This window comes from Sorex fumeus, unplaced genomic scaffold (assembly GCF_029834395.1).
Source record: "Sorex fumeus unplaced genomic scaffold, SorFum_2.1 ptg000007l, whole genome shotgun sequence".
NCBI lineage: Eukaryota > Metazoa > Chordata > Mammalia > Eulipotyphla > Soricidae > Sorex > Sorex fumeus.
Window position 1 is genome coordinate 5,015,638 of NW_026606064.1, and position 25,447 is coordinate 5,041,084.

Here is a 25,447-nt window from a genome sequence, read left to right on the forward strand (position 1 = left end):
CACATATGTATACATATTTCCTATTAGCCTGAGGCTGCATATCATCTCAATTAAACTATAGTCAATACTAAGTACCTAAAGAATAAGCTGATGCATAAGTAGTCATGAACTTTACATAATTCATAAAAATGTAAATTATTATGTTAGTATTTTTATATAAAATATGGAATAATATTTGTCTAAATAATTTCAGAAACCCTTATAAAGTGTTCGGTAAAGTACTTTTTAATGTACTGCACATGGCTTGATCAATAGATATTTAATAATGAATGTTATTGGTTGATTAATAAGTGAATAGATTAAAAAATGTATTTTCATAAAATATCAAGATGCCTTGCAAAACAAGTTTTGCAAAATAAATAAACATAGGCGCTTATTTATTTACCTTTCTGTGAACATGTGTGAATATATGTATAGAAATATCAATCATAATTACTTAAAGAAAAATCTAACTTATGTGTACTTTGAATGTTTTTTCCTAATAAGCTTACTACAATGCACTTGATATAACAATGCCAACATCCTTTAGCAAGATGTTTTAGACATATTCCTATGTTATATTTTATCATTCAGGTCCAGAAATATTGTCTTCAAATTACTTTATCCTTTTCATTAGAGAAGTCAAAAAGTAATCTTACAACAGTGATTATTTAAAAAAAAATTATTCATAAGCTTAAAGTCAAGAAAATATTAGAATTATTTTAATGATTTCAGAAAGTTATCAAATTGCGCTTACATTAGTTAGCTTAAACTTTTTTTGAGTTTTGTTTTAGGGCCACACGTGGGTATGCTCAGGGGTTACTCTTGGCATTTTATTCAGGAATTACTCTTGGCAGTGCTTTGGACACCATATATATCCTGGTTGGTGGTGTGAATGACAAGCATCTTATCTGCTGTACTATCTTTTCAGCCCTGGTCAGATTAATCTTTGTATGCCTTTAACCCTTTTGAGTTTGATATTAAACCTTTGAACTAGGGTAGTCAAGAAAATTTCCAATCTGTCATCAAAGTAACTAATGCCTAAATTCTTACTTCCAGATTCCAAAATTAAAAATTCTCATTAGAAACATACTTCATGCCTATTTCTGTGGATTTATGTTAGCTGTTTTCCCCAAAACTCTATCCTTATAGGCATCCATTAGAATCGTAATCAAGCATTAAAAAACGAAAAGGGCTGGAGCAAGAGCACAACAGGTAGGGCATTTGCCTTGCACGTGTCCAACCTGAGTTCAATTCCCAGCATCCCATATGGTCCCCTGAGCACCATCAGGGGTAATTCCTGAGTCAGAGTCAGGAGTAACCCCTCTGCATCACCAGGTGTGATCCAAAAAAGGAAAAGAAAATAAAAAGAAAAAACAAAAAATACTTGGATCCATAGTCACAGTTTACTTTATGGACCCATTTATATTTTATATGCCTAAATGATATACTATTTTTTAAATTTTATTTTGATTTGATTTGTTTGGGGACACATACATCAGTGCTCAGGGCTCATGCCTGGCTCTGCCCTCAGATTCACTCCTGATTTGACTCCATGAACCTTACTTAAGGGTACCAAGGATTAACTCAGCTGCAATTGAGGCAAATGTCTTTACCTTCTCTACTAACTCTGTCCCGAACACTTCTCAAAACTCCTTCTTGTCTCCAGCATCTTAGAAGGAGTTTTATTTTCTTGTTGTTGTTTTTGTTGTCGTTGTTTTAAAGGGAAAGATCAGGAAAAAAAGTCAAGGCTGCAAACCAGGAGGAGGTTCAAAATGGACGATAACTAATGAGCTGGTCCCTGAGGCATATTTTGTCTTATCTACAAATATAAACATATCAAAATGGTTGGGCCCTTGGGGAAAGGACAAACTGAGCATAAGCTGTTCATTTTTTTTTAGACGTCAGGCCAGGGTGAGCTGTTCTTTCTAGTGTTGATCTTTGATTCAGTTTCAATGCCAGGAAGATCTGCGAGCCAAGTGATGCTCTAGGCAGAGGATAAGCAGCCTTTGGAGCCATCACCTTGGCCACTCACCTCTGCCTTTTTATTTCTCTGGGTAGTTTTTATTTATTTCTCTCAGTGTTGTATCATTTATTAACTTTTTTTTATTCCTTTGAGTTTGAATTTGATGTTTATGAGGATACGGCCAATGTTGAAAATTCTATTTATCATCCTATTCTGGAGTCCCCTTCCCACCATAACTAGATTACATTGTTTCCTTAATTACTGTGACTCTTTGTCTTGCTCTCTCTCCTCTTACTTCTTTATCTCTACATGTATATCCTCTCATATTTCCTAAATTTATCTATTTTACTTTATTACAAGAAAAATTGCAGAATGTCAATCTATTGAATTGCAAGCAAAAGCACTGAAGAATAGCCTTTGTGAGGTTAGATAAAAATTCTTAAATATTCACCATCACAGCATCCATCAAAATGATCTTTATGAATTTGATCTTATCATTTTAACTTTTTGCTTTGATAGTAATTCATAAAGGAGTGCAAATTATAATGACAAGTACTTGCAAATAACATACCCCCCCAATGGGTATATAACATAATCAGAAATTTAAAAAGAAACAACATAATTTAAAGTGTAGAAGACTTGAGTATATATTTTACCAAATGGATTGTACATATATCAAGTAACCACTAAAATACTCATTATACTCATTATTATTTGAACCATTAAAATGTAAGTTTTAAGAAATAAAATTTTCTTGCATATATATTTGAAATACTAAAATAAAATTAAAGCTCAATTTAGCATGACTATAAATTGATGAATAATTATTAACCTTTCACTATTGATAATATCACTGAGCAAATGCTTTTTAAATATATTCCTTTATATCTCTACTCATGAATATTGATATACGTATACATGCATACTTTAGTTAGACTTAATATTTGCTTTTGTATTAGGTTGTATATCTATTTTTGGTTTTTTGTTTGTTTGTTTGGGGACCATACCCGTGCCATCAATGCTCATGGGTTACCTCATGCTTTTCACTCAAAACTCATTCCTATCAGTATTTGGGGGACCATATGTGATGCCAGAGATCTAACCTGAATCAGAGGCATGCAATCCAAGCCCTAATTTGCTGTACTATCTCTCAGGCAGCATCTTTATGTGTTTTTTTAAAGGAAGTTAAGAATACATAACTTCCACAGTAGGGCTAGAGCGATAGCACAGCGGTAGGGTGTTTGCCTTGCACGCAGCCAATATGGCCAACACGAGTTCGATTCCTCTGCCCCTCTCGGAGAGCCCGGCAAGCTACTGAGAGTATCTCGCCCGCATGGCAGAGCCTGGCAAGCTCCCCGTGACGTATTCGATATGCCAAACACAGTAACAACAAAGTCTCCAATGGAGAGGTTACTGGGCCCCCTTGAGCCAATCGACGATCAACGGGAGGGCCTTTACCTTTACCTTATAATCAGTAATCTCAGAATTGACACAAAAAACATGAGGTGAAACATTACTTGTAACTTATTGATGGCTATTTATAATTTTAAGTTTTCACAAGTGAGCAGATATTTCTGATATTTAAGTCTAGATATTTAAGTCTAGAAACTTAAGTAGACATAAATAGTACCAGTGGAAATAGTTTATTTTTTCCAGTTTTTCCAGAAACATGTCATCTTGTGACTATATTTGGTATTAAGAATTATATTTGGAAACTTTCCAATTGTTATTATTTTGTGAAAATAGAACAGATTGAGGGAGTTTTCCTTTTTTATTTATTTACTCAACACACTTTCTAGAGTGAGGGAGAGTCTAGATCAATTTGGTTAATGTGTAAAGATCAATAACTCAGTGAGGAGATGAAATAATGATCTCAGTTATAAGTGCTATTATAAATCATGGGGAAATAATTTTAGGGTTGAATACTTGTGTCTTTTTAAAAGTTTTTATCATAGCTGATATGGCATATCTTGATTTTTATTGCTTCTATTTTTTAATGGTTACCCCCCAAAAATAACTGTCAATTTTAGTAAGACTATGATCAGGGATGTTCATAGTTGTACCAAATCCTTGAGTGATAATTAGTCTGGCTCAGTTAATTGGTTGATTAAGGAGTGACCTGGGAAAAGGAGAGCATTCCCAAGGTAAAGTCCAATTTCTACTTAAAGACTAATTTCTAAAAAAATTGTCAGTAGAATTTTACTTAAAATGTTTTTAATTTCTGGGGCTGGAGCAATAGCACAGCAGGTAGGGAATTTGCCTTGCATGTGGCTGACCTCGGTTTGATTTCCAACATCCCATATGGTCCCCTGAGCACCACCACGAGTAATTCCTGAGTGTATGAGCTAGGAGTACCTCTATGCATGGCCAAAAAGCAAAAAAAAAAAATGTTTTTAAAATTGTACTTCTTTAAAACAAAAGATCACTGTCACTGTCCTGTCACTGTCCTCCCATTGTTCATCTATTTTCTCGAGTGGGCCCAGTAATGTCTCCATCATGACACTTGTTACTGTGTTTGGCATATTGAATACATCACAGGTAGCTTGCCCGGTGCTGCCATGTGAGCGAGATACTCTCGGTAGCTTGCTGGGCTCTCCAACAGGGGCAGAGGAATCGAACTCAGGTGGGCCATATTGGCTGTGTGCAAGACAAACGCCCTACCCACTGTGCTATCACTCCAGCCCAAAACAAAATTTTCTATTTTATTTCTTTTATTTCAGTTCATAAAGGAAAACCATATTTGTCCCAAATCCAATCACGTAAGCTTGAATTCTTCTTGTCCGTATAAAATTTATTTAACAAATATATTTCAATATCAGCAAAACAGCAACCATTTGCTTAAAATTGTAAAGGACTCTATCTTGTTTTTGTTGTTAAATTTGAATCATAGACTTTAGAAAAGAGAACTTTCAGATTTTCCAAAGGGGAAATAAACCAGCAACTATTTTACAAGTTTTGAAGAAGCTTATTTAATTTATTTTATTGTGATTTCTGTTTAAAAGTAAATGTATGTTTGGATACAAATTGCTGCTACTAATATCTTGTTTGAGATTGCCTTTATACTTCCACTGAATATTCATATACTTGCTCTTCATTTGCAAAGCAAATGGTGAAAGTGGAAAAAAATGACTGCAACAAATATATATCAAATAAATGAGATATGTGTGTATATATATACACATATATGTATATATATATTTTCTGTCGCAAATGCTGTCATTGTTTTTTGGGGGACTAAATTTTGATCTTTAATTTGTTTGCTTTTCCAATGCGTATAGTTATAAAGTAAGGAATTTAGTAAAAGAGGAAATGATCTCACTGAAAAATGAGAAAAAAATTATAAGTTGCTTTTTTAATAACGGGTTAAAGGTCACATTGGTGGTGGGAAATATATATTGGTTGTTGTGGGGTTGCGATTAAAAGACTACCATCAAAAATCAGAAAAATGAGAATTTGGAAGATTCTTGATTGACACAAGCTGTCTGGCTAGGCAAAAGCAGGAGCTTCACAGCAAAAGCACTGGACTTTTATCAGGAAAAGTCACAGTCTGTTGCCTGAGCACCTTTATAAACATTTTTATAATTTAAGACCCCCAAACTCACATCCTGGTTTTTGGTAGGGTGATGCAAGTCTAGCAAAGCAAGCATTGCTACAGAAGCCAGATAAAAGCAGTTACAGCAGGAGTACATACAACAATCAGTCATCTTTAACCATATCAATCTCTTTAGGACAGCCCATTGTTCCTGCTTGCAATCCCCATCAGGTTTTCAGGTCCCTGTGAGAAATTCAGAATACTTATGTAATGACACAGTTAAATCAGCTAAAAAATATAAACTTCTGAAAAACAATACTTTTTGTTCCTCTCTTTCAATCTCCCCTTTACATGGTTAAGGGACAGAACACTGTATGACTACAACCCAATCATGAACAACTTTGTAACTGTGACTCTCATGGTGATTCAGTTAAAAAAAAATTTTTTTTTAACTAAATTGTCACTGTTAGCACTGTCCTCCCATTGTTCATCAATTTGCTCGAGCGGGCACCAGTAAGGTCTCCATTGTGAGACTTGTTACTGTTTTTGGCATGTTGAATATGCCATGAGTTGCTTGCCAGATTCTGCCGTGTTGGCGGGATACTCTTGGTAGCTGGCCGGGCTCTCCAAGAGGGGTGGAGGCATCAAAGGGGCGGAGGAATCAAACTAGGGTTGCCCATGTGCAACGCAAATGCCCTACCCGTTGTGCTATCACTCCAGCCCTTTAACTAAATTAAATTTAAAAAAGAAAGTGAAAGAGTTGCCTAAACTATCACATCATTAGCTATTAGTAAAGCAAAATTGAACCTGAATGAGAGGATGCTGGGTAGGACAGTCAAACTTACTCCTCTGCCTTCTGTCTCACTGGTTACTTTTCTAGAAGGGTCCCTGGAGGCAGTGCAAAGTCACCTTTGAAAGTGCTGTTTACATGCAAACATCATCTCAATAGTTTTATTTTCCTGGAGTATTCTGATGTGTCAGAGGACAGAATTTAAATCTTCATTTCTTTGTTTCATTCTGCTCCTTTTGGTAAAATTCCTACTTGATCTTCCTTCTCTGTTCTCCCCATACTAGTCCTCCTTCTTAGCCAAGCCATTAAAATTGGTGTTTAAGACCTTGTAATAAACTACTCAGTTACACTGGGTTTCTTCCGGTGTACAAGAGATCGATCACTGTCACTGTCACTGTCACTGTCATCCCATTATTCATAAATTTACTCGAGTGGGCACCAGTAACGTCTCCACTCGTCCCAGCCCTGAGATTTCAGCAGCCTCTCCTTATTCGTCCCAACGTTGCTGTATTAGAGACTCTTTCAGGGTCAGATGAATGAGACCCTTTAGAGATCTATTAGCAAATTAATATCAGCAAAACAGCAACCATTTGCTAAAAATTGTAAAGGACTATATCTTGTTTTTGCTATTAATACATTTTTTCCTCCCCATTTTGCTTATCTACTAGATTATTTATTCAGCCTCTGAAGAACCGAATAGAAATCAAATGCTAATTTTTGCCTTTCCTAATAGCTGTAATGTGTCCTGACAGAACTAAAACAAAAGCAAAGGTACAATAGCTTCCCCAGCTTGATGCCTAAATGTTGATCAGTAAGTTTTAAATTCTTGAATAGCAATACTTCTTAAACAAGAACACTTTCCTTTTAAGATCTTCTTTTCACTTCTCTGTTAATGGTTGATGCAGATAACGCTGGACCGGTGAAGGTGGGCCTCGGTTTATTATTCCATTCAAGAATGAAAATACTGAGAAATAAAGTTGCTCAGACTCAGTGCTGGAAAGCAGAAAAGTTTATTGGAAAGTAGAAAAGAAAGGAAAAAGGAACTCCCTATGTGGAGAGGAACTTAATATAGTATAGGACTAAGTTAACTATGACTCTTTTTGTGGGGGTTTTATAGGAAAATCAGATCTTTTTTGTTACAGAGAATGTAGGAAAGTTAAAGATAGGGTTTTTTGCTTTTTTTTTTTTTTGCATCGACCTTTTAATAAAATTGGGCTCTTTGCCTTTCTTATCAATTGACGACAATGTTACAGACAATGCAAGGATTCAACAAATCCTAGTGTGGCCATTTGCCTTAGTTATTTCCCATGGTCTTAATGTCCTGGTGAGCTTAACTAAACTGGGGCAGAATTTAAGGATGGACAATTGTTAACTACCTGTTTATCAGAAGGAGCCCAGGAATTTGAAGGAAGTCAAAGCAATAGGATGGGTGCAGCCAAAAATAACACTGCTCACAGAAGCTTGCAAGAGTAAACTGAGGCTTCCTCCTTCATGGTCATGCAGGTGAAAATCTATCTGAGTTTCCTTTCTTTAGTAGCAGATAGGTCCATATGCTTTAGTTTGCAAGGACTGTTAGTGTTGCATCTTACAAGCATTGCACTTGTAAAGAGGATATGGAAAAGGAGGAACAAGAAGTTTAGGTTTGTTTTGCTTTTTGGGTCACATCCAGTGATACACAGGGGTCACTCCTGTCTCTGCATTCAGGAATCACTCCTGGCGGTGCTCGGGGTATCATATCGGATGCTGGGAATCGAACCCTGGTTGGCCGTGTACAAGGCAAACGCCCTATCTGCTGTGCTATCACTCCAGCCCAGAAGTTTAGTTTTTTAGAAGTTTATCTTTCAGCTGGTTTAATTGTGTCATTCCTCCAGTACATTGAACTTCCTGCAAGGGCCTAAAAGCCCTTCACAAATTGCAAACAGGAACAATAGGTTAAAGTTCTGAGAGGATATGGTTAAAGATAATTGTTTGCTTCACATGCCTTCTATAATAGCATTTCCTGGCTTTCTGGAACAATGCTTGCTTTGCTCGCTTGTGTGAATTACCCAGCTCTGGGGATGTGGACCTGTGGTGGGCAAAACAAGCTTTGCTTGTGCTTATAAAAGTGTTCTGAACATGGATGATGTTTTTCCTAATAAAAGGCCAGTGCTTCTGCTCTGAGGCTGCTGCTCTTGACTAGCAGGACAGACTACCAGCTGGTGATAATAGAGACTCCTTTAAATTCTGATTTTTTCATCTCTGTTGGTCTTGTGATCTGGACCCCACTGTGAGAATAACAGTTAATATAAGGACACCTTTGGTTAGGAACTCTAAGCTGGAGCTAACTACTAGGAATTTTAGGGTTTGATATTTGAGGGGAGTTAATGATAGGTAGGAGTTTTAGCAGTTTTTATGACCATGACAGCTGGAAAGAAAGATGGTTGGTTTTCTAGATTTGAAAAATGTTATCACAAAATTGGCAATAGAAAAGACTCATGTTGAAGATGATCTAGCTTAGTCTAGTTTTTCCCCTACTGTCCTAGAAAAATTACTTCTGAATTTTTAATAGTGGTTAAACTAGTTTCTCTCTAATTCAAGATTTTTGCTGCTTTTTGTTAGGGCGCGACTCTGGATCTCTGACGGCAAGCAAGGACCACGCAGGAATGCAATCAGCAAGCAGGTAGATTATTGAGCTGGCTAGCCAGGGTCAAGCTGTTGAACTTCTTCAAAGGGGATCTTATATAGGCCTTCACTGGCCATCACAGCAAAGCCTGCGCATTTCATAGCCAATAGAGTTGTAACAACATATACTCTCTTAATCAATCTATTTAAAAGTACATCACTCCTTAGCCTATAGATTCAAAGATTAGCATTTACAGACATAGGTGTTGTGGTTAGTGGGTATCTGGTAACTCAGACATTTGATTATCTTCTATGTTCACCTGGCTCCCTTTGATTCTCAGCTCATGGCTCCTGCATTCTGGAGGCCGATAAGGGAAAAGTTCCTAACAGAGGTAACAGATAAGCAAGGGCCAACAAATGGTTTCGGAATTTACGTTCCAACTAGGAAGAGTCAACAAATGGAGACAGAATTTACATCTCAAGGCTTTACAAGGGAGGAGGCAGGTAAGGAAGAGTTACTAATTAGCAGAGTTTAGCACAGGAATTTTTCTCAGGGTCCCTAGGGACCTTATGCTTTTAAAAAATCAACTTCTATCGTAATATAAATTTTGAGATCTTGATGTTTAGATTTTTTAATAGCACGAAAAAGTTTGAAAATTTAGAAATTGCTTGAAAGAGCAGGAAAACCAATTATAAATTTATTGCAATGCCAAATTCCCTGAATGACAGGCAGGAAGTCTTATAAAATTGGAAAGTGATGTGGGAATGAGGTAAATCCCTGGAGTAAGGAACATATCGTACTTAAACAACATTGTATTTTTGTCAGTAGAACATCATTTAACAGGTGGGTTACTTGTTTCAAGTAAAACTAAATTATCTGACCTTCAAAGAAAAATCGTTTTTAAAAAATATTTCATCATTTCCTCTTCTTTTTCTTTTAATTCAGTCTGTAAGGTAAGCCTTATATTTAATGTCAGTCTGAATAGCTAAGCATGTATGTATATTTGTATAGTACCAAATTTTATACACTTATGTAGATATATTTTAAGTGTCAGAGAAGAGCAAATGCACAGATTTTAAAGGTAATTATTATGGTGTTTTAACTTCGGAAGCTGATTTAGATACGTTCAGTGCTTTCATAGTCTCAATTGTTATTGACAAAGACTTGGTAATATTGGGCTAGTGACTCCATACCACTTTCAAAATTATTTACATTTACAAATAATATTTATTTTCTACTCAATTTTATTTTAAAAACGTTCCTGCATATAATGATTGCTCAGTGTGGAGTTTGTGGTATTGATGGCATCATTTACTCCTCACTCATTACTTTTATGGGCAGACCCCAAAAATGTGTTAAATTATTTGAATAAAAGCAAAAATTAATGTGTATGTATTATATGTATGTATGTATATATGTATGTATAATGACTTGATGAGTTATGCAAGTAGAAGAATATAAAATTTCCAGAACCCAGAGGAAAAAGTCGAAAATATATTGCTGAATACATGGTACCTGTCTGAGGAGTATCTCTAAGTGAAATTTATGTTGGATTTCAGTTATTAGTGTTTCTTACTTTGCAAGTAATTTTCATTGAGAATTCCATTCAATATTCATAAAACTTGCTATTGCATCATGCAAATAAACTGAGATTAAAATGTGATGTTTTAAAAGATGAAGAGCTATATTACTGGTTTCAAGTCTTGTTACTGCTGCTTTTCTCTGCTAGTTATTTTGTCACCATAGTTTCATAGATACATCCAATGGAGTACATAGATACATCCAATGGAGTACATACTTAAACAGGAGAAAATAATATACAGAAGAACTAAAACAATCAGAGAAAAAATTCACAAATACGAAATCAAGAACAGATGATAATGAAAAGTACAATTTCTGGAAAACAATGAAAGACTCTTAAAAATGGTCTCCTGATGGAGGGTATTATAGAAAATGTAACTTATCTAAGAATTTTATTTGTCTGTCCATTATTAGACCCCGCATAGAATTAACTAAATAAAAAAGTTAAAAATGTATTGGATAATATAATAAATTAAGTGGTTGAGACTGTAACCTGTATACATAATAATATTTAGTGATGTCATCTATCAATTTTTAGTATCTCACCATCTTAAAGATGCAATTAAAATATTTTAATGTCCCCCTAGTCAAATTTTTATTGACATAGTTTATTAAATATAAGCAAGATTAAGGTTTAGATAATAATTTTGCTTTAATATGCATATTGGAATATTCTAATTTTAATACATATTATTTAACATTCTCTTTGTCATTAAAATATTATATGAATGAGCCTCTTTTTGTGTGTACCATTGTTCCCGCAGTATTTACATACATCTTTTTTTATTGTCAAAATGATCATTTTTATTTCCATTTTAATAGACTAGGTACAGTCTAAAGTGGTCTTTCATTTTTGGACAAGCTAAATTCTATTGGATTTCAAATTAATTAAAATGTAATAGGGGGTTGGTGCAGTACATCCTAGAAACATAAAAATTAGGTGCTTATACTGTGTGACTGAATAAGAAAAGAATAACACCTATACCAACATATACCAAAAGAAAGACAGATATTAGAAGTATTTGATTTATAGCTGGAAGTAGAAGGGATGATCTAATTTTTGATTAGGCATCTGAATTTACATTTAAAGGAGTGTTTCAATGAAGCCCCCAAAATGGACACATATCTTACTCAAGAAATACAGGTCATTACATACAAATGCACTTCATGTGAATGAACACATACATCAGCACATATGCAAGAAGACTGACATAACTGAGGGATAGAAAACAGCAGTTAGTGAAAATATGAGAGGGAGGCACATGTCAGGTGAATTGTGGTTGATGTCTTATCTGTTCAACATAGTATTGCTGTCTTAGAGACAAAAATTAGATGAAATGCCTCTTGAATACTTTAGGGCAGAAAAATGGAATTCCTAATATAGAATTCTTTTCCTCTCATTGCAAAGTCTGACTTAAAGTGTATAAATTCCACTTCCAGTTCTGATATCTGACAGCAGAGCTAAGAGTCAGTCTTGAACATAGCCAGGTATGACTCTCAATTTACCCTCATCCTCAATAAAAATGTGTAAATGCTGAATTTGTAGACCTTAATTTGAAATACATAGTTTTAGAGATTACATTAAGTTATTAATCAGTTCCATAAATTTTTCATTTTAAGATATCTAAAGTTTAAGAATGTCAAAATAAGGAGGCTGGAGTGGGTAAGGCACTCACGTTGTGGCAAATGAACTGAGTTTGATACATGACACTCTATATGAGCACTATGTACGACAAGGATTACCTGGGTAGGGAGCCAGGAGTAAGTCATGATGCCACTGGGGGTAAAACAAAAACAAAATCAAAGAAACAAATAGACATGAGTGTCAAAATAAAATCAGACTTTTTAAATACCACAAAATAGCCATCAGTTAAAATTTAGTTATGTTCAATGACCAGAGAGATTGTACCATGGTTAGAGCGCTTCTCTTGCATGTGGTGACCTGGGTTTAATTTCCAACACCATATGTATTCCCCCAAGCAGTACCGGGAGTGATTGCTTAGCATAGATCCTGGAGTAAGCCCTGAGCACTGACAGGTGATATATAAAACTGGAGTGATAGCACAGCGGGTAGGGCGTTCGCCTTACACGCGGCCAACATGGCCTACCCAAGTTCGATTCCTCCGCCCCTCTCGGAGAGCCCGGCAAGCTACCGAGAGTATTCGATATGCCAGACACAGTAACAACAAAGTCTCCAATGGAGACGTTACTGGGCCCGCTCGAGCAAATCGACGATCAACGGGAGGGCCTTTACCTTTACCTTTAAAACTAAATAAACAAAAAATAAATTATAGTCATTCTTCAAGACTCTTTTGGTTTGCTTATGTTATGTAATTAATTTTGATTTGACACATAATTGAGAGAACAGAATATAAATTACCAACTAAAAAGATAGAATCATGGGCTTGAGCGATAGTGCAGGGGATAGTAGTTTATTTTCATTACACACAGTTGACACAGGTTTAATACCCAGCATCCCATATGGTCTCCTGAGCAAAATCAGGAGTAATTCCTGAGTACAGAGCCAGGAATTACCCCTGATCACCACCAAATGTGTCCCTAAAATAAAACAAACCCAAAAGAGAGAACAATTTCTTTGATTATGCATATGTGATTGTGAAATTAGGATTTTTGTGTCTTTCTGTGTCAGGTGAATTTACAATAAAACTTTGCACAGTTAAAAATGACAACTGAGTTGGAACAAAAGACTAAAGAAAACTTATTTTTAAGTTTATTTATGAATTTATTTATACATTTATTTTAAACGCCAATGGGAAAATATATTTCACCACATTTTAAGAACACTCCATACAGTTACTTATCATATCAAGAATTGGGAAAATTTAAAGAGCTAGGATCATGGAGTGTATATTATTCAAGAAAAGTGAAGAAGCTTTGTAACCATAACTCACTCATTCCTACAGATGAAGAACAATGATAAGACATCAGAAGATAATGTTTCCATGGTGATGGAATTTGTCCTTCTGGGATTTTATGACCTTCCAAACCTCCAAGGGCTACTATTTGCACTGTTCTCCATCATTTACATGATTATCCTAATTGGAAATAGCCTCATCATCGTACTTACCAGACTTGACGCAGAACTCCAGAAACCCATGTACTTTTTCCTGGCAAATTTTTCTGCACTGGAAATCTGTTTTGTGTCTGTGACTATGCCTAGGATGTTGAAGAACCTGTGGACACAGGATAGAACAATTTCTAAGCTAGAGTGTGCAACCCAGATGTGCTTCTTCCATATGCTGGGAGCCACTGAATGTTTCTTCCTGGCTACAATGGCCTATGACCGCTATGTGGCCATTTGCAGGCCGCTGCATTATCCGGTAGTCATGAACCACAAGACTTGTGTCAGATTGGCAGTTGCTGCCTGGATCAGTGGAATGCCAGTCCAGATAGGGCAAACGTGCCAGGTGTTCCTTTTGCCTTACTGTGGTTCTAACCAAATCAACCACTTCGTCTGCGACATACCCCCACTGATCAAGCTGGCTTGTGGGGACACTTCTCTTAATGAGATGTGTGTCTATTTAGCTGCTGTCTTTTTCGCTTTCGTTCCTTTTCTACTGATCTTGGTCTCTTATGTCAAAATCATTTCCACCATCCTCAAGATGCCCTCAGCCACAGGCCGCTTCAAAGCCTTTTCTACCTGTTCTTCCCATCTCATAGTTGTGCTTTTATTCTTTGGGTCTATTACCATTAATTATTTAAGACCTAAATCTAATCATTCTGCGTTAAGTGATAAGATGTTTTCTCTTTTCTACACTATAGTGACTCCCCTGTTTAATCCCATGATATACAGCCTCAGGAACAAAGATGTAATTGCAGCACTGAGAAAAGTATTTCTTAAAAAAGTGTGATGAAGTCGGTTATTAATTCTTTGAACCATTATAATTCTATAATGGTTTTGATTAAAACTTTTCAAATCTCAATATTCTTCTTTTAGGAAAATATTAACTTCAATTTATGCTATTTGTTTCAGATATTTAAAAACACCACTTCAAGCTTAAATGTTCTATGATATGTGCTAGGCAATCGAAGTGTTCTTTGCCTAGATAATATTCCTACCTCATGAACAAAATTGTATCTACTTCATAATTCATATAGAAGCTAAAAGCATATTTGAAATACTTAAGATCTTTTGTTCTAATTGGAGTGGGAAATATATCATGTTATTTACCTAATACAGTTCCTGATTTTCACATTTTTCTTTTAAGCATATTTTAATTATACAAGACAGAAACTGACCCATATAAAACGAATAGAAATTTTTGATAAGTGAATTTTTAAATGACTGATTAGATGCATGAATAGTGCTAAAAACTATTTCGGACACTCAATAAAATCTAGAGATTTCAGAATATCAATGAGTACTGGAAACATAATTGTTTATTTTTCCTACTATGTACCCATCTGAACTCTTCCATTCATATTAAAAGATAATGTACATATACATTTTGCCATGTCCTATTAAAAGTTTCTAAAATGTGTTCTGTTCTTAGTTCTCTTTTCAATACCTTTAGTATAAGATGTACTAAAACACTCTTACCTGCTTCAACCAGTAAATCTACATATATTCTTATGTTCTAATTAGAAATTATAGTCCAGAGTAATTTTTTCAATTATCTTTATCTTCTTATAAGTATACTTCAAAAAGCTACTCCTATGTTATTTCACATTAATAGAAATTATTAAAAAAATCAGGTCATAAGAAAATTTTTATGAGTTTAAAAGCTGGAAAATAGTGCAAGGATTATCAAATGATTACAGTTATATCTGCATTAGCCTAATTTTCTTGGTTTTTATAAACAAGTTGATATATTTTATCTCATTGATTTATTCAAATTAGCTGAGCTTCAGCAATCACAACAAGTAAAATGTATCCTCCAAATTCCTGATCTACAATAAGTAATTTAGTCTTTTTGTCTTAAGAACAGCTCTTTATGTATCTTTGATAATTAACACATTGTATTGCTTTTATTATAATCTCTATGTAAGTATATAAGTGAGTTATGCCTATGTCTTATTCTTATATTTGACTTATATATATCATTCGTACCATCAACCAGGTAAAAATATGCTTCATTTATTTAAATGTACATTTTATACATGGAAGTGGATATATAATTCATATATTCATTTATGGGCTGGAGTGATAGCACAGTGGTTGGGTGTTGGCCTTGCGCACAGCCAGCCCGGCCGAGTCAGGTTCGATTCCTCCGCCCCTCTCGGAGAGCCTGGAAAGCTACTGAGAGTATTCAATATTCCAAACACAGTGACAAGAAGTTTCACAATGGAGACATTACTGGGCCCGCTCGAGCAAATCGATGAAAAACGGGAGGACAGTGTTTGACAGTGTTATATTCATTTATATCTTTTTACATTCATTAGACTCATTTTACTTATTTGGCTTCATTAGAAGAGTATAACAAAGTGTGTATGACAGAGAACATAGCAGAAAGCTATTATTAGTTGGAAAGCATACTCTCTTCATATTCCTGTTTATATTTTAAGAAAATTTCATCTGAATATCACCTCAGAGTTCTAAAGCACTGCTAGGTTCACACTAGTTTTATCTATATTCTACTGGCTTTCCTGAGTTCAGCTTACATAAGGCAAACAGTGAGATATTGCATGAGATAAGTATGTTTCATGAGATGATTTATTCTCTAACATACAAAGTCTCTTTCCAAAGTCATTATTTTAACCTCTCTATCTACAGTGAGTTTAACGTGATCTTAAACTTGGAATGAAAGACACATTATCCCACTTTACCAGACTTAAGGTTATGGTTCATCCTATTATGATCCCCTATGAATTTTACTGAACATACCAACAACTTTATCAGCAATTGTAAAATATCTTAAAGGCCTGTTTTTCACTAATATGTTCTTTCTAGTGCTTAAAGTCACCTCCTTCAAAAGGATTCATTATTCATGCTAATTTAGGACATACACACATTTTGTAAAGAAACTTGCAAAAGGGAATTGATTATCATTCACACATAGTAAAATCCCCTACCTGTTTATAACACTCCTAAAACTTAGCTAGTAAAACAAAATGATTTACTTAAAAAATAAAACTATCCTCTCACTATAAAGAAGAAACTTTTGTTCTTAGTATCTATGACACTAAAACAAAGCAAATATTATGCACAAGTTTTTAGGTATTAGAAGCAACATATATACAAATATCTACTTAAGCTGATTAATTTTGTCTCTCAAAAATTCACCCAAACTCAAAAGGACCTCCATAAACTGTGGCTGTTTTTGTGGGTCAAAGCTGTTTGTCTTCCTAGCTTACTTTTCCTAGCTCTGCATTCAAGGATCACTCTTGATGTGGAATCAGGAAGCCATAATGTGGTTGCAGGGGAGCCAACCTGGGTTGGTTGTGTTTAGGATCTTGCCTTCTGTATTATATTTCTTGTCCCTTTACAATGGTTTTTATTTAAATCTTTCCTGATTTCAACTCAACTGTTCTGTTAGTGTTCCCTAAAGGGTCCTTTATTCTAGAATCATAAGGAACCTAATGGTGGTATAATTAAAATTATCTTGGCTTGCAGGGAAGGGGGGAAGTCAGAGTTCCTGTTGAAGATAAAATTTAAAGATAATGAAGAGAGTAGACAGGGAAGCAGGATACCCTGTCAGTAACATTATTGTAGACCATGGTGCCTTAAAAAAAAAAAGGTGATAGCCACGGAGGCAGACTGGGGGTGGGAGAAAAACTGGGGACATTGACAGAGGGAAATGGACAATGGTGAGGGTACCGGGGTTGGAACATCAGAAACCTGAAACTCAATCTTGAGTAAGTTTGTAAATCAACAGTGCCATAATAAAAAGACAGACAGAGAGAGATCCACAGTTCAAAGAGCTGCCATCCCCATCCCAGACAGAGGGTTTGTGGAAATGAGATCTGAATCAGGATCTGCAACTGGGGAACCTGCTCACTGCTGCTTTCCCAGGGGGAAAATTAACCCTCCCTCCATGTCCTATGGGGAGAGTGTGGCACATCCCTTCCACCAACACAGGCTGCCCAGACCTTAAACTGGGAATGGCAGATTCTGTACCGCTCTACTGTGTGAGCATCGTGAGCCTGTGCAGGTAGCATCAATGGATCAAGTGCCCTATGTTGTAAGGTTTAAAACCCTGAGATTTTAAAAAAGGGCCACATTTGAGGCTCTTTCAGGGTCAGGAGAATGAGACCCACCATTGTTGTTGGTTTTTGGCATATTGAAAACGCCACAGGGAGTTTGCCAGACTCTGCCGTGTGGGCAGGATACTTTTGGTAGCCGGCTAGGTTCTCCAGAGTAAGACCTAGGTAATAAGTTGTCGTGCAGCCACAAATGCAGCCGCGCACTTTCGGGAGCAGGATTTTATAGTCTCTGGGTCTTGACCGTTGATGGGATTATACGGTGCCAGGGGCAGTTGATGGGTGTAATGCCTGGAAGATGGGGGATCTGGGTGGAGGAGGCCCCAATCCCAACCCAAGCAGGTTTGGAAATGTACGCCCTGGGTCCTGCATACCTGGGTTCCTCTTTCCTTTTAAAAATTGTTTTTTCGTTTTGTGGCTGTGTTGTTATTCCTTGCTCTGTGCTCAGGAATAACTCTTGGAGGTCTTGGGGGATCATACGTGGAGACAGGAATTGAACATAGGTCAAATGCGTGGAAAGAAGGGACCAGAGAAATAGAAATAGTACAGTGAAAAGGGCATTTACCTTGCATGTGGCCTACCCAGGTTGGATCTCCAGAATCCCCTGAACACCGTCCAGGGGTAATTCCTGAGTACAGAACCAGGAGTGACCACTAGCATGGCCAGGTATGAAACTGCCCACCCCCCAAAAAAAACTAGCAAAAAAACATGCAAAGGCAAATATCTCACCTGCTATACTATATCTCTGACCTTCATATCAATATTATTTTGCTTTTGGGGGTCATACTCGGCGATGCACAGGGGTTACTCCTGGCTCATGCACTCAGGAATTACTCCTGGTGGTACTCGGGGGACCATATGGGATGCTGGGAATCGAACGCGGGTCAGCTGCATGCAAGGCAAATGCCCTACCTGCTGTACTATCGCTCCCAGCCCCTTTCATATCAATTTTTTAATATACAGAATTAGCACTGGTAAATTGAACAAGGTATTATATGTCACCAAAATGAATGAATTAACTAATTTAAAAAACTCATTATTTTATTTTAGAAAGTAAATTGTAATATATTTTTCTTTTAATTAGATAATATAAATATATGTTTATAGCAAAAAATATCTCGCCCTCACGGCAAAGCCTGGCAAGCTCCCCATGATGTACTCGATATGCCAAAAACAGTAACAAGTCTCGCAATTTGTTGAGACATTACTGGTGCCCACTTGAGCAAATTGATGAAAAATGGGAGGACAGTGCTATAGCGCTACAGCAAAAAAGAAAAAAAATTTTTCATTGAAAGTCAAATATTTGTTCTTAAAAGTCATTCAATGTAATTACTTTAAAACTAATTGGGTGTAGACATTTTAATTAATATATTATTGAATTAGTTTTAAAAAATATGAATAATCTTAAAAAACATATTTATTAATAGACATGAAATAGAATACATTAATCTATGGGCCGGAGCGATAGCACAGCGGGTAGGGTGTTTGCCTTACAAGCGGCCAACATGGCCGACCCGAGTTCGATTCCTCCGCCCCTCTTGGAGAGCCCGGCAAGCTACCGAGAGTATTCGATATGCCAGACACAGTAACAACAAAGTCTCCAATGGAGACGTTACTGGGCCCACTCGAGCAAATCGACGATCAACGGGAGGGCCTTTACCTTTACCTTTATTAATCTATATAAATAAAAACATTGAATCAATGATTAATATTTATTTGGATACATTTGTTGATTCTGAATTGTTATAAAATACAGATATATTTCAGTAATACAGATAGCAAAATTTAGCTGCTCCTAATTTCTATGATTTGGTCAGCATTTTTATGTTTTTCAAAAAGTATACACTGTAAACTAAAAAGTTATATGTTAAAATTTTAAAAAATGGAGTTATTAAGGAAAGCCCAGGGATGAAACTCAGGAAATTGCACATAATTCTATGAATAGAAATTATCATAGAGTATGAATGAATATGTGTCTGTGTAGTATGTATGAGAAGTTGTGTAAAATTAAAAAAAATAAAACCTTGTAGTGCAAAAAACCTTGAAGTTCAGTCTTCTGCCCCCACGCCTGGCTGTTCCTCGCCGCAGCCCGTTGGAGGGGAGCGGGTTGAGCTTTCCTCCCCGCCCTGACCAGGGCTCCAGCAGCCGAAGACCTCCAGAACCGGCCACCACCATGCTGAGACCACTCTCCGCACACATGAAGGTACTGGCACAGGGACAAATCCACACGGGTTCCAGGGCCGAGATCTCCCAGCCTACTCGGATTTGGGCCGAGCATCCTCCACCCAGATCCTCCAAATTCCAGTAGGCGGGGGTCACACCCACCACCTGGCCCCCTGGCGCCGTGTAATCCCATCAACGGTGAAGACTCAGAGACTATAAAATCCAGCTCCTGGAACCGCGTGGCCGCATTCACGGCCATGCGACATTTTATCAGGACATCTTTTTCATTCCTACTTTGAACAAACTTGCAGGCTATCGAATGTAGCCTGCCCACAGGGCAGAGTCTGGCAAACTCCCCGTGGCATACCAAATATGCCAAATACCAGTAACAATGATGGGTCTCATTCTCCTAAAGAGCCTTGAATATAATCTCAGGGTTAGGATGAAAGAGACGTTACTGGGGCCTGCTCAAGGCAATCGACGAATAACAGGATGATGGAAAAAAATAAAACAATAATAAATCTTTGTACAGCAATTAGAAATAAAGAATTCTTGTTAACCCAACACAATAAAATCACCAAAGAAGCATAATGGAAATAAACATTTTCTAAATTGCTTTCTATTACTGTTTTCTCTGTAACCATCCTTCCAATGCAAAACATCATATGATAAACAAAATAATTAGATCTGGTATAGAAGATCTAATTGAAAGTAATTGCCAATACCCAAGGGCTATATACAGACTACATAAGCCAGGTCAATAAGGAAGCAATGCTGAACCAGGCTGCAAAAAGAACTGCATGGAACAGAGTCAGTAGTTCTGGGTTAGTATTAACACATTTTCATGCCTTTCTGGTTTGTGTTCTATCTTTCTAATGTTCTTAGTTTTTTTCTGTACTGGAACCTATTTACAGAACCAAAGGCTTTTATGAAATATTTAGCATTTATAGTGACTGCATTTATCTAATATACTTACATATATATTTATAATTAAATAACAAAGAACCACATAATGTGAAAGTGACTAGGTACTTTATATAACTTTTGATTTATTAGTAGTTTTTTCTTTTAAATATTTTACTACCAAAGAACATAATTTGTAAAAGCTATGGCTATATGGGGCATATTTTTAAACAAGTCCACATAAAGAAAGGATTCTGAGACTTGTGCGTGAATCATTAGACAATTCAGATATTGTTTTATTTTCATCTGTTTTCAACTCTACTTTTTATCAATTTCTCAAAATGAGGAGGACATGCCTGATATTATATGTAAAACCTGTTTAAAATATAAAAGTGGAGGTGTGGAGAGATAGTACAGCAGGTAGGGTGTTTGCTTTGTGGGCCGCTGACCTGAAGCCCTTTGTGTCTCCTAGAGCTGCTAGCAGTGAGCCTTGAGAGTAAGCTGAGATTAAGCCCTTTGCACTGCTGGATGTGTCCCCAAAACAGATATTATATACAAAATTAAAATTTCACAAATATTATCTACAAAATTAATTTCAATGAACTCTCCATTCTTTTAAACCAAAGTGAAGTAGACTAAAAAGATGTTGAAGAAAATACCCACCACAAATTTTAAAAATATTAGTTTCCTAGAGAATGGAGTGAGAGAGAATTCAGATATACATCTCTCTTTGATATGGGATTGTGTACATATGTAAACTTTTATTATATATCTTGTGTACTTGATTTGTTGCTACTCAGTACATCATGTAGTTTCTATTTCTATTCCATGAATGCAGTACACAAATAGCAATGCTTCTATATTTTTTTTTATTATCATTTGTCTAGCGATAGCACAGCGGTAGGGCGTTCGCCTTACAAGCGGCCAACATGGCTGACCCGAGTTCGATTCCTCCGCCCCTCTCGGAGAGCCCGGCAAGCTACCGAGAGTATTTGATATGCCAGACACAGTAACAACAAAGTCTCCAATGGAGACGTTACTGGGCCCGCTCGAGCAAATCGACGATCAACGGGAGGGCCTTTTGTCTACCAAAATCCCTAGATTAAGTCCTGATACTAATTCTACTATACCTTAAACACCACATTACCTAAGAAAATCTGGTGATTCCTGACACAGTCTATCTGTCCACTCCAAAGTATCACATTGCAGTAACCCTTTCCATCCCAGTATTCAGCGGCAACCATCCTGTTTAATGCTGGCTTCTTGAATCACAGAATTCTCAGTGTCCTGTCTAGAGAGATTGGATGGTACCACAGAGACTGATCAGGAGGCAGGGACTATTACGTCCAGCAAATTATTTCAGTTCTACCTATCCATAGTTTGTGATGTCAATGATTAAAGGAGGATATATTAATTACCAAAAAATTTCAAGTATTTCTGCTATAAGAAAATGCTTTCTTTTGAAAAATTAAAAGAAAAGATTTTGAGAAGTCATCGGTTATCTGTCTCTATTTAGTTTCAGAATTATTCTCTCAAGTCAAGAATTTCTTAATATATAAGAGAGAAGCAACAAAAGTTAAAATAAATATTGTATCATGGAGTGGACTTGAACAAGTGAAGAAATATGAGTATATACAGTCTGTGGATTATTATACAAATATAAGCATTACTTATTTACATTTATTTTGCCATGTTCCCACTATATTTCATCTAAAATGTTCTAGAACATTAATAGTTTTCTATTGCTAAAATAAAGTTAGAATTATTAAGAAGATGAATCTAACCTTGCACTTCCATTTCTTCATCACAATCAAGGATCTCAAATCTGGATCATGGCAGTGGAGAATTGCACTCTGTTCGCTGAGTTTGTATTCTTAGGACTTTCTAGCAAACAGGAAATACAACGTGTGCTATTTGTGTGCTTTCTGTTTGTTTATGGCACTACTGTGATTGCTAATGTAGGGATGATCCTGCTGATCAAGATGGACTCCAGACTCCACACACCTATGTACTTCTTCCTGAGCAGTCTGTCTTTCTGTGATGTTGGTCTTTCCACCTGTTTTTCTCCCAAGATGCTGGCTGATTTCTTATCTGAGAGAAAGATCATTGCATATAAATTCTGTTGGATGCAGTTGTATTTTGGAGAAATGTTTGGGGACACGGAATGTCTCATGTTGGCTGTCATGGCTTATGACCGTTATGTAGCGATTTGCAATCCACTTCTTTATACAATTGCTATGACCAGGAAACTCTGTATCATGTTGGTTTTCCTAACCTACACCATGGGCTTCGTGAATTCTACAATCCACACTTACTTGACATTTCAGTTATCATTCTGCAAATCTAATATCATCAATCACTTTGCATGTGAGATTCCTCCCTTAATTGCTCTTGCCACCTCAGATACATCCTTCAATGAGATAATGATATTCGTGTTTGGTACCATTATTCTTGGCTGCAGCATCTTCTCCATTTTCCTTTCCTACTGCTACATCATAGTTACCATCCTTAGAATGAAATCAGCTGAGGGGAGATACAAAGCCTTCTCTACCTGTGCCTCCCACTTAAGCACAGTGTGTCTCTTCCATGGCACACTTCTCTATATGTATTTTCGACCCAGCTCCAGTTACTCTATGGACACTGACAAAATGACTTCTGTTGTCTACATTGTCATCATACCTATGTTGAACCCACTGATCTACAGCTTAAGAAATAAGGATGTAAAAGGTGCCCTGAGAAAAACAATGAGCACAAAACTGTGCCCTGGGTAAAGTCATGCTCTCTTGCCTCAAGTAATTTATTTAGAAAATTCTGAAGGCTCAACATGAGGTGTTTGATCAAGTCCTGTGTTCACTCATCAATAAGCCTTTTGATATTTTCCATTGTTTATCCCTCTTTTAAACTGAGTGCAACGAGTGCCAGTTATTCATATTAATCATTCCTTCTTCCCTCCAAACAGGATGAAAAGAATTGTTTTGTTATTTTGCAGAAACAGTCCTTGTACCTCCCGAGACTGCTATTGGTGACGTTTATCAGAAAATAACTCTAACCTCATTTGAATTCAGTGTCACCTTTCTAAACTTTTATTTGACTTTTAACAATGAATTACTGATACAGAGAAAGAAGGCAATTATTTAAGTCAGGTTTGCTTGTCAAGTATGATGATATCTTCCCAAGTACCAGCAGCATCTTATAGATGTTCCTTCTTACCTCTGTGAAATACGAGGATAATAAATATATAATAATACATTAGAAAAGTACTGCTCTAACTCAAAAATCTATATATACAATACCATTATCAGTCATGTTCACTAATAATGCAACTTTGCCATTTATATTTTGTTCCTGGATGCCATTCTTATTCATTATTAAATATAATAATGCAGTCCATAAATATTGATCTCAAAGAAGTTTTTATCCTCTACCCTCATAAATGGTCTGGAGTGATAGCACAGCGGTAGGGCGTTTTCCTTGCAAGCCGCCAGCCTGGCTGAGCCGGGTTCAATTCCTCTGCCTCTCTCAGAGAGCCCGGCAAGCTACTGAGAGTATCTCGTCCCCATGGCAAAGCCTGGCAAGCTACCCGTGACACATTCAATATGCCAAACACAGTAACAAGTCCACAATGGAGATGTTACTGGGCCTGCTAGAGCAAATCGTGAACAATGGGAGGACAGTGCTACAGTGCTACAGTCCTATCCTCATAAACAAAGAACTGCTTTTATTTTAATTACTTCTGTTTTCCTTTCTGAGATTAAATACATCTGGCTTTTCTGTCTTTCTGCTCCAGATTAGTAAATATAAGTGTCAAGAATAATTTGATGAGGGGGCTGGAGCAATAGCACAGTGGGTAGGGCGTTTGCCTTGCATGTAGCCGACCCAGGTTCAATTCCCAGCATCCCATATGGTACCCTGAGCACCACCAGGGGTGATTCCTGAGTGCAGGGCCAGGAGTAGCACCTGTGCATCGCCGGGTGTGACAAAAAAAAACACGAATAATTTGATGATCACAGCTTCTCAGAACCTCTATTCCTCATCTTTATACTCTAGTTGGATATGGCGACATTTGAAGCACAAGTTTCCCTGCAATTAAATTATACTTTACTTTCTTATCACCATTTGGTGGGTTACTTTAAGCTGCCTAGATATCTTTCTGCTGAAAATTAATGAAATGATTTGATGTTACAGACCTGGACCTTCTCATTGAACATCAGAGCTTCTACTCCTGTGGTGTCATATATGCATACATTTACAGAAATGGAAATGCTTAGTTCAAAAGATTTGTTAAATAGATAGAGAAGTATGGCTAGATAAGTGGTTTCTGGAACCATCTGGAAGTATTCTACTTGGTTCCAGAGATCTGCTGATAAGATAATTACATAACTAGCAACTTTCTAATCGAAGGACAAACATGGCTGATAGTAGTGGAAAATAGAAAATAATATGGATAACTGCAAATATTATTACTTCACCTCTTAATGAGTTGAATTTTTATTGATGGAGACTAAAGAATATTTTACATTAGCTGAAGAAATATGTCTAGCCCAAACTGAGAAGCTTATTAATACTCACCAAAATAGTTTTTTGGTTCTCTCTGCTTCACTCCATGAACCTGAGAAATCAAAACTGATGTTCGAATTCAGCAGAGATACCTGAGTAGTAACTTTCAGATACTTTTAGTACATAACACAGTAAATGCCATTAATCTTATGTGCTATAACTATAGCTAAGATAACATCCAAACAATTTATGGATACCATCTGCTACAGAATT

The 25,447-nt window shown here is 36.5% G+C and overlaps 2 protein-coding genes across 2 annotated transcripts; both read left to right on the plus strand.

The window, feature by feature from the left end:
• The first annotated feature begins 13,368 nt into the window (after window positions 1-13,368).
• LOC130042366 (olfactory receptor 10AG1-like) lies at window positions 13,369-14,322 on the plus strand. Its single transcript, XM_056134534.1, has one exon. The coding sequence runs from the start codon at window positions 13,375-13,377 to the stop codon at window positions 14,320-14,322; it is 948 nt and encodes a 315-aa protein (XP_055990509.1). The 5' UTR covers window positions 13,369-13,374.
• Window positions 14,323-22,509: 8,187 nt separating this feature from the next.
• LOC130015760 (olfactory receptor 1019-like) lies at window positions 22,510-23,448 on the plus strand. Its single transcript, XM_056106529.1, has one exon. It carries the CDS (start codon window positions 22,510-22,512, stop codon window positions 23,446-23,448), a length of 939 nt encoding a protein of 312 aa, XP_055962504.1.
• Window positions 23,449-25,447: the final 1,999 nt, after the last annotated feature.

Coding starts and splice junctions, on each gene's coding strand:
- LOC130042366 (XM_056134534.1), top strand. CDS start 13,375: ATGAAGAACAATGATAAGACATCAGAAGATAATGTTTCCATGGTGATG.
- LOC130015760 (XM_056106529.1), top strand. CDS start 22,510: ATGGCAGTGGAGAATTGCACTCTGTTCGCTGAGTTTGTATTCTTAGGA.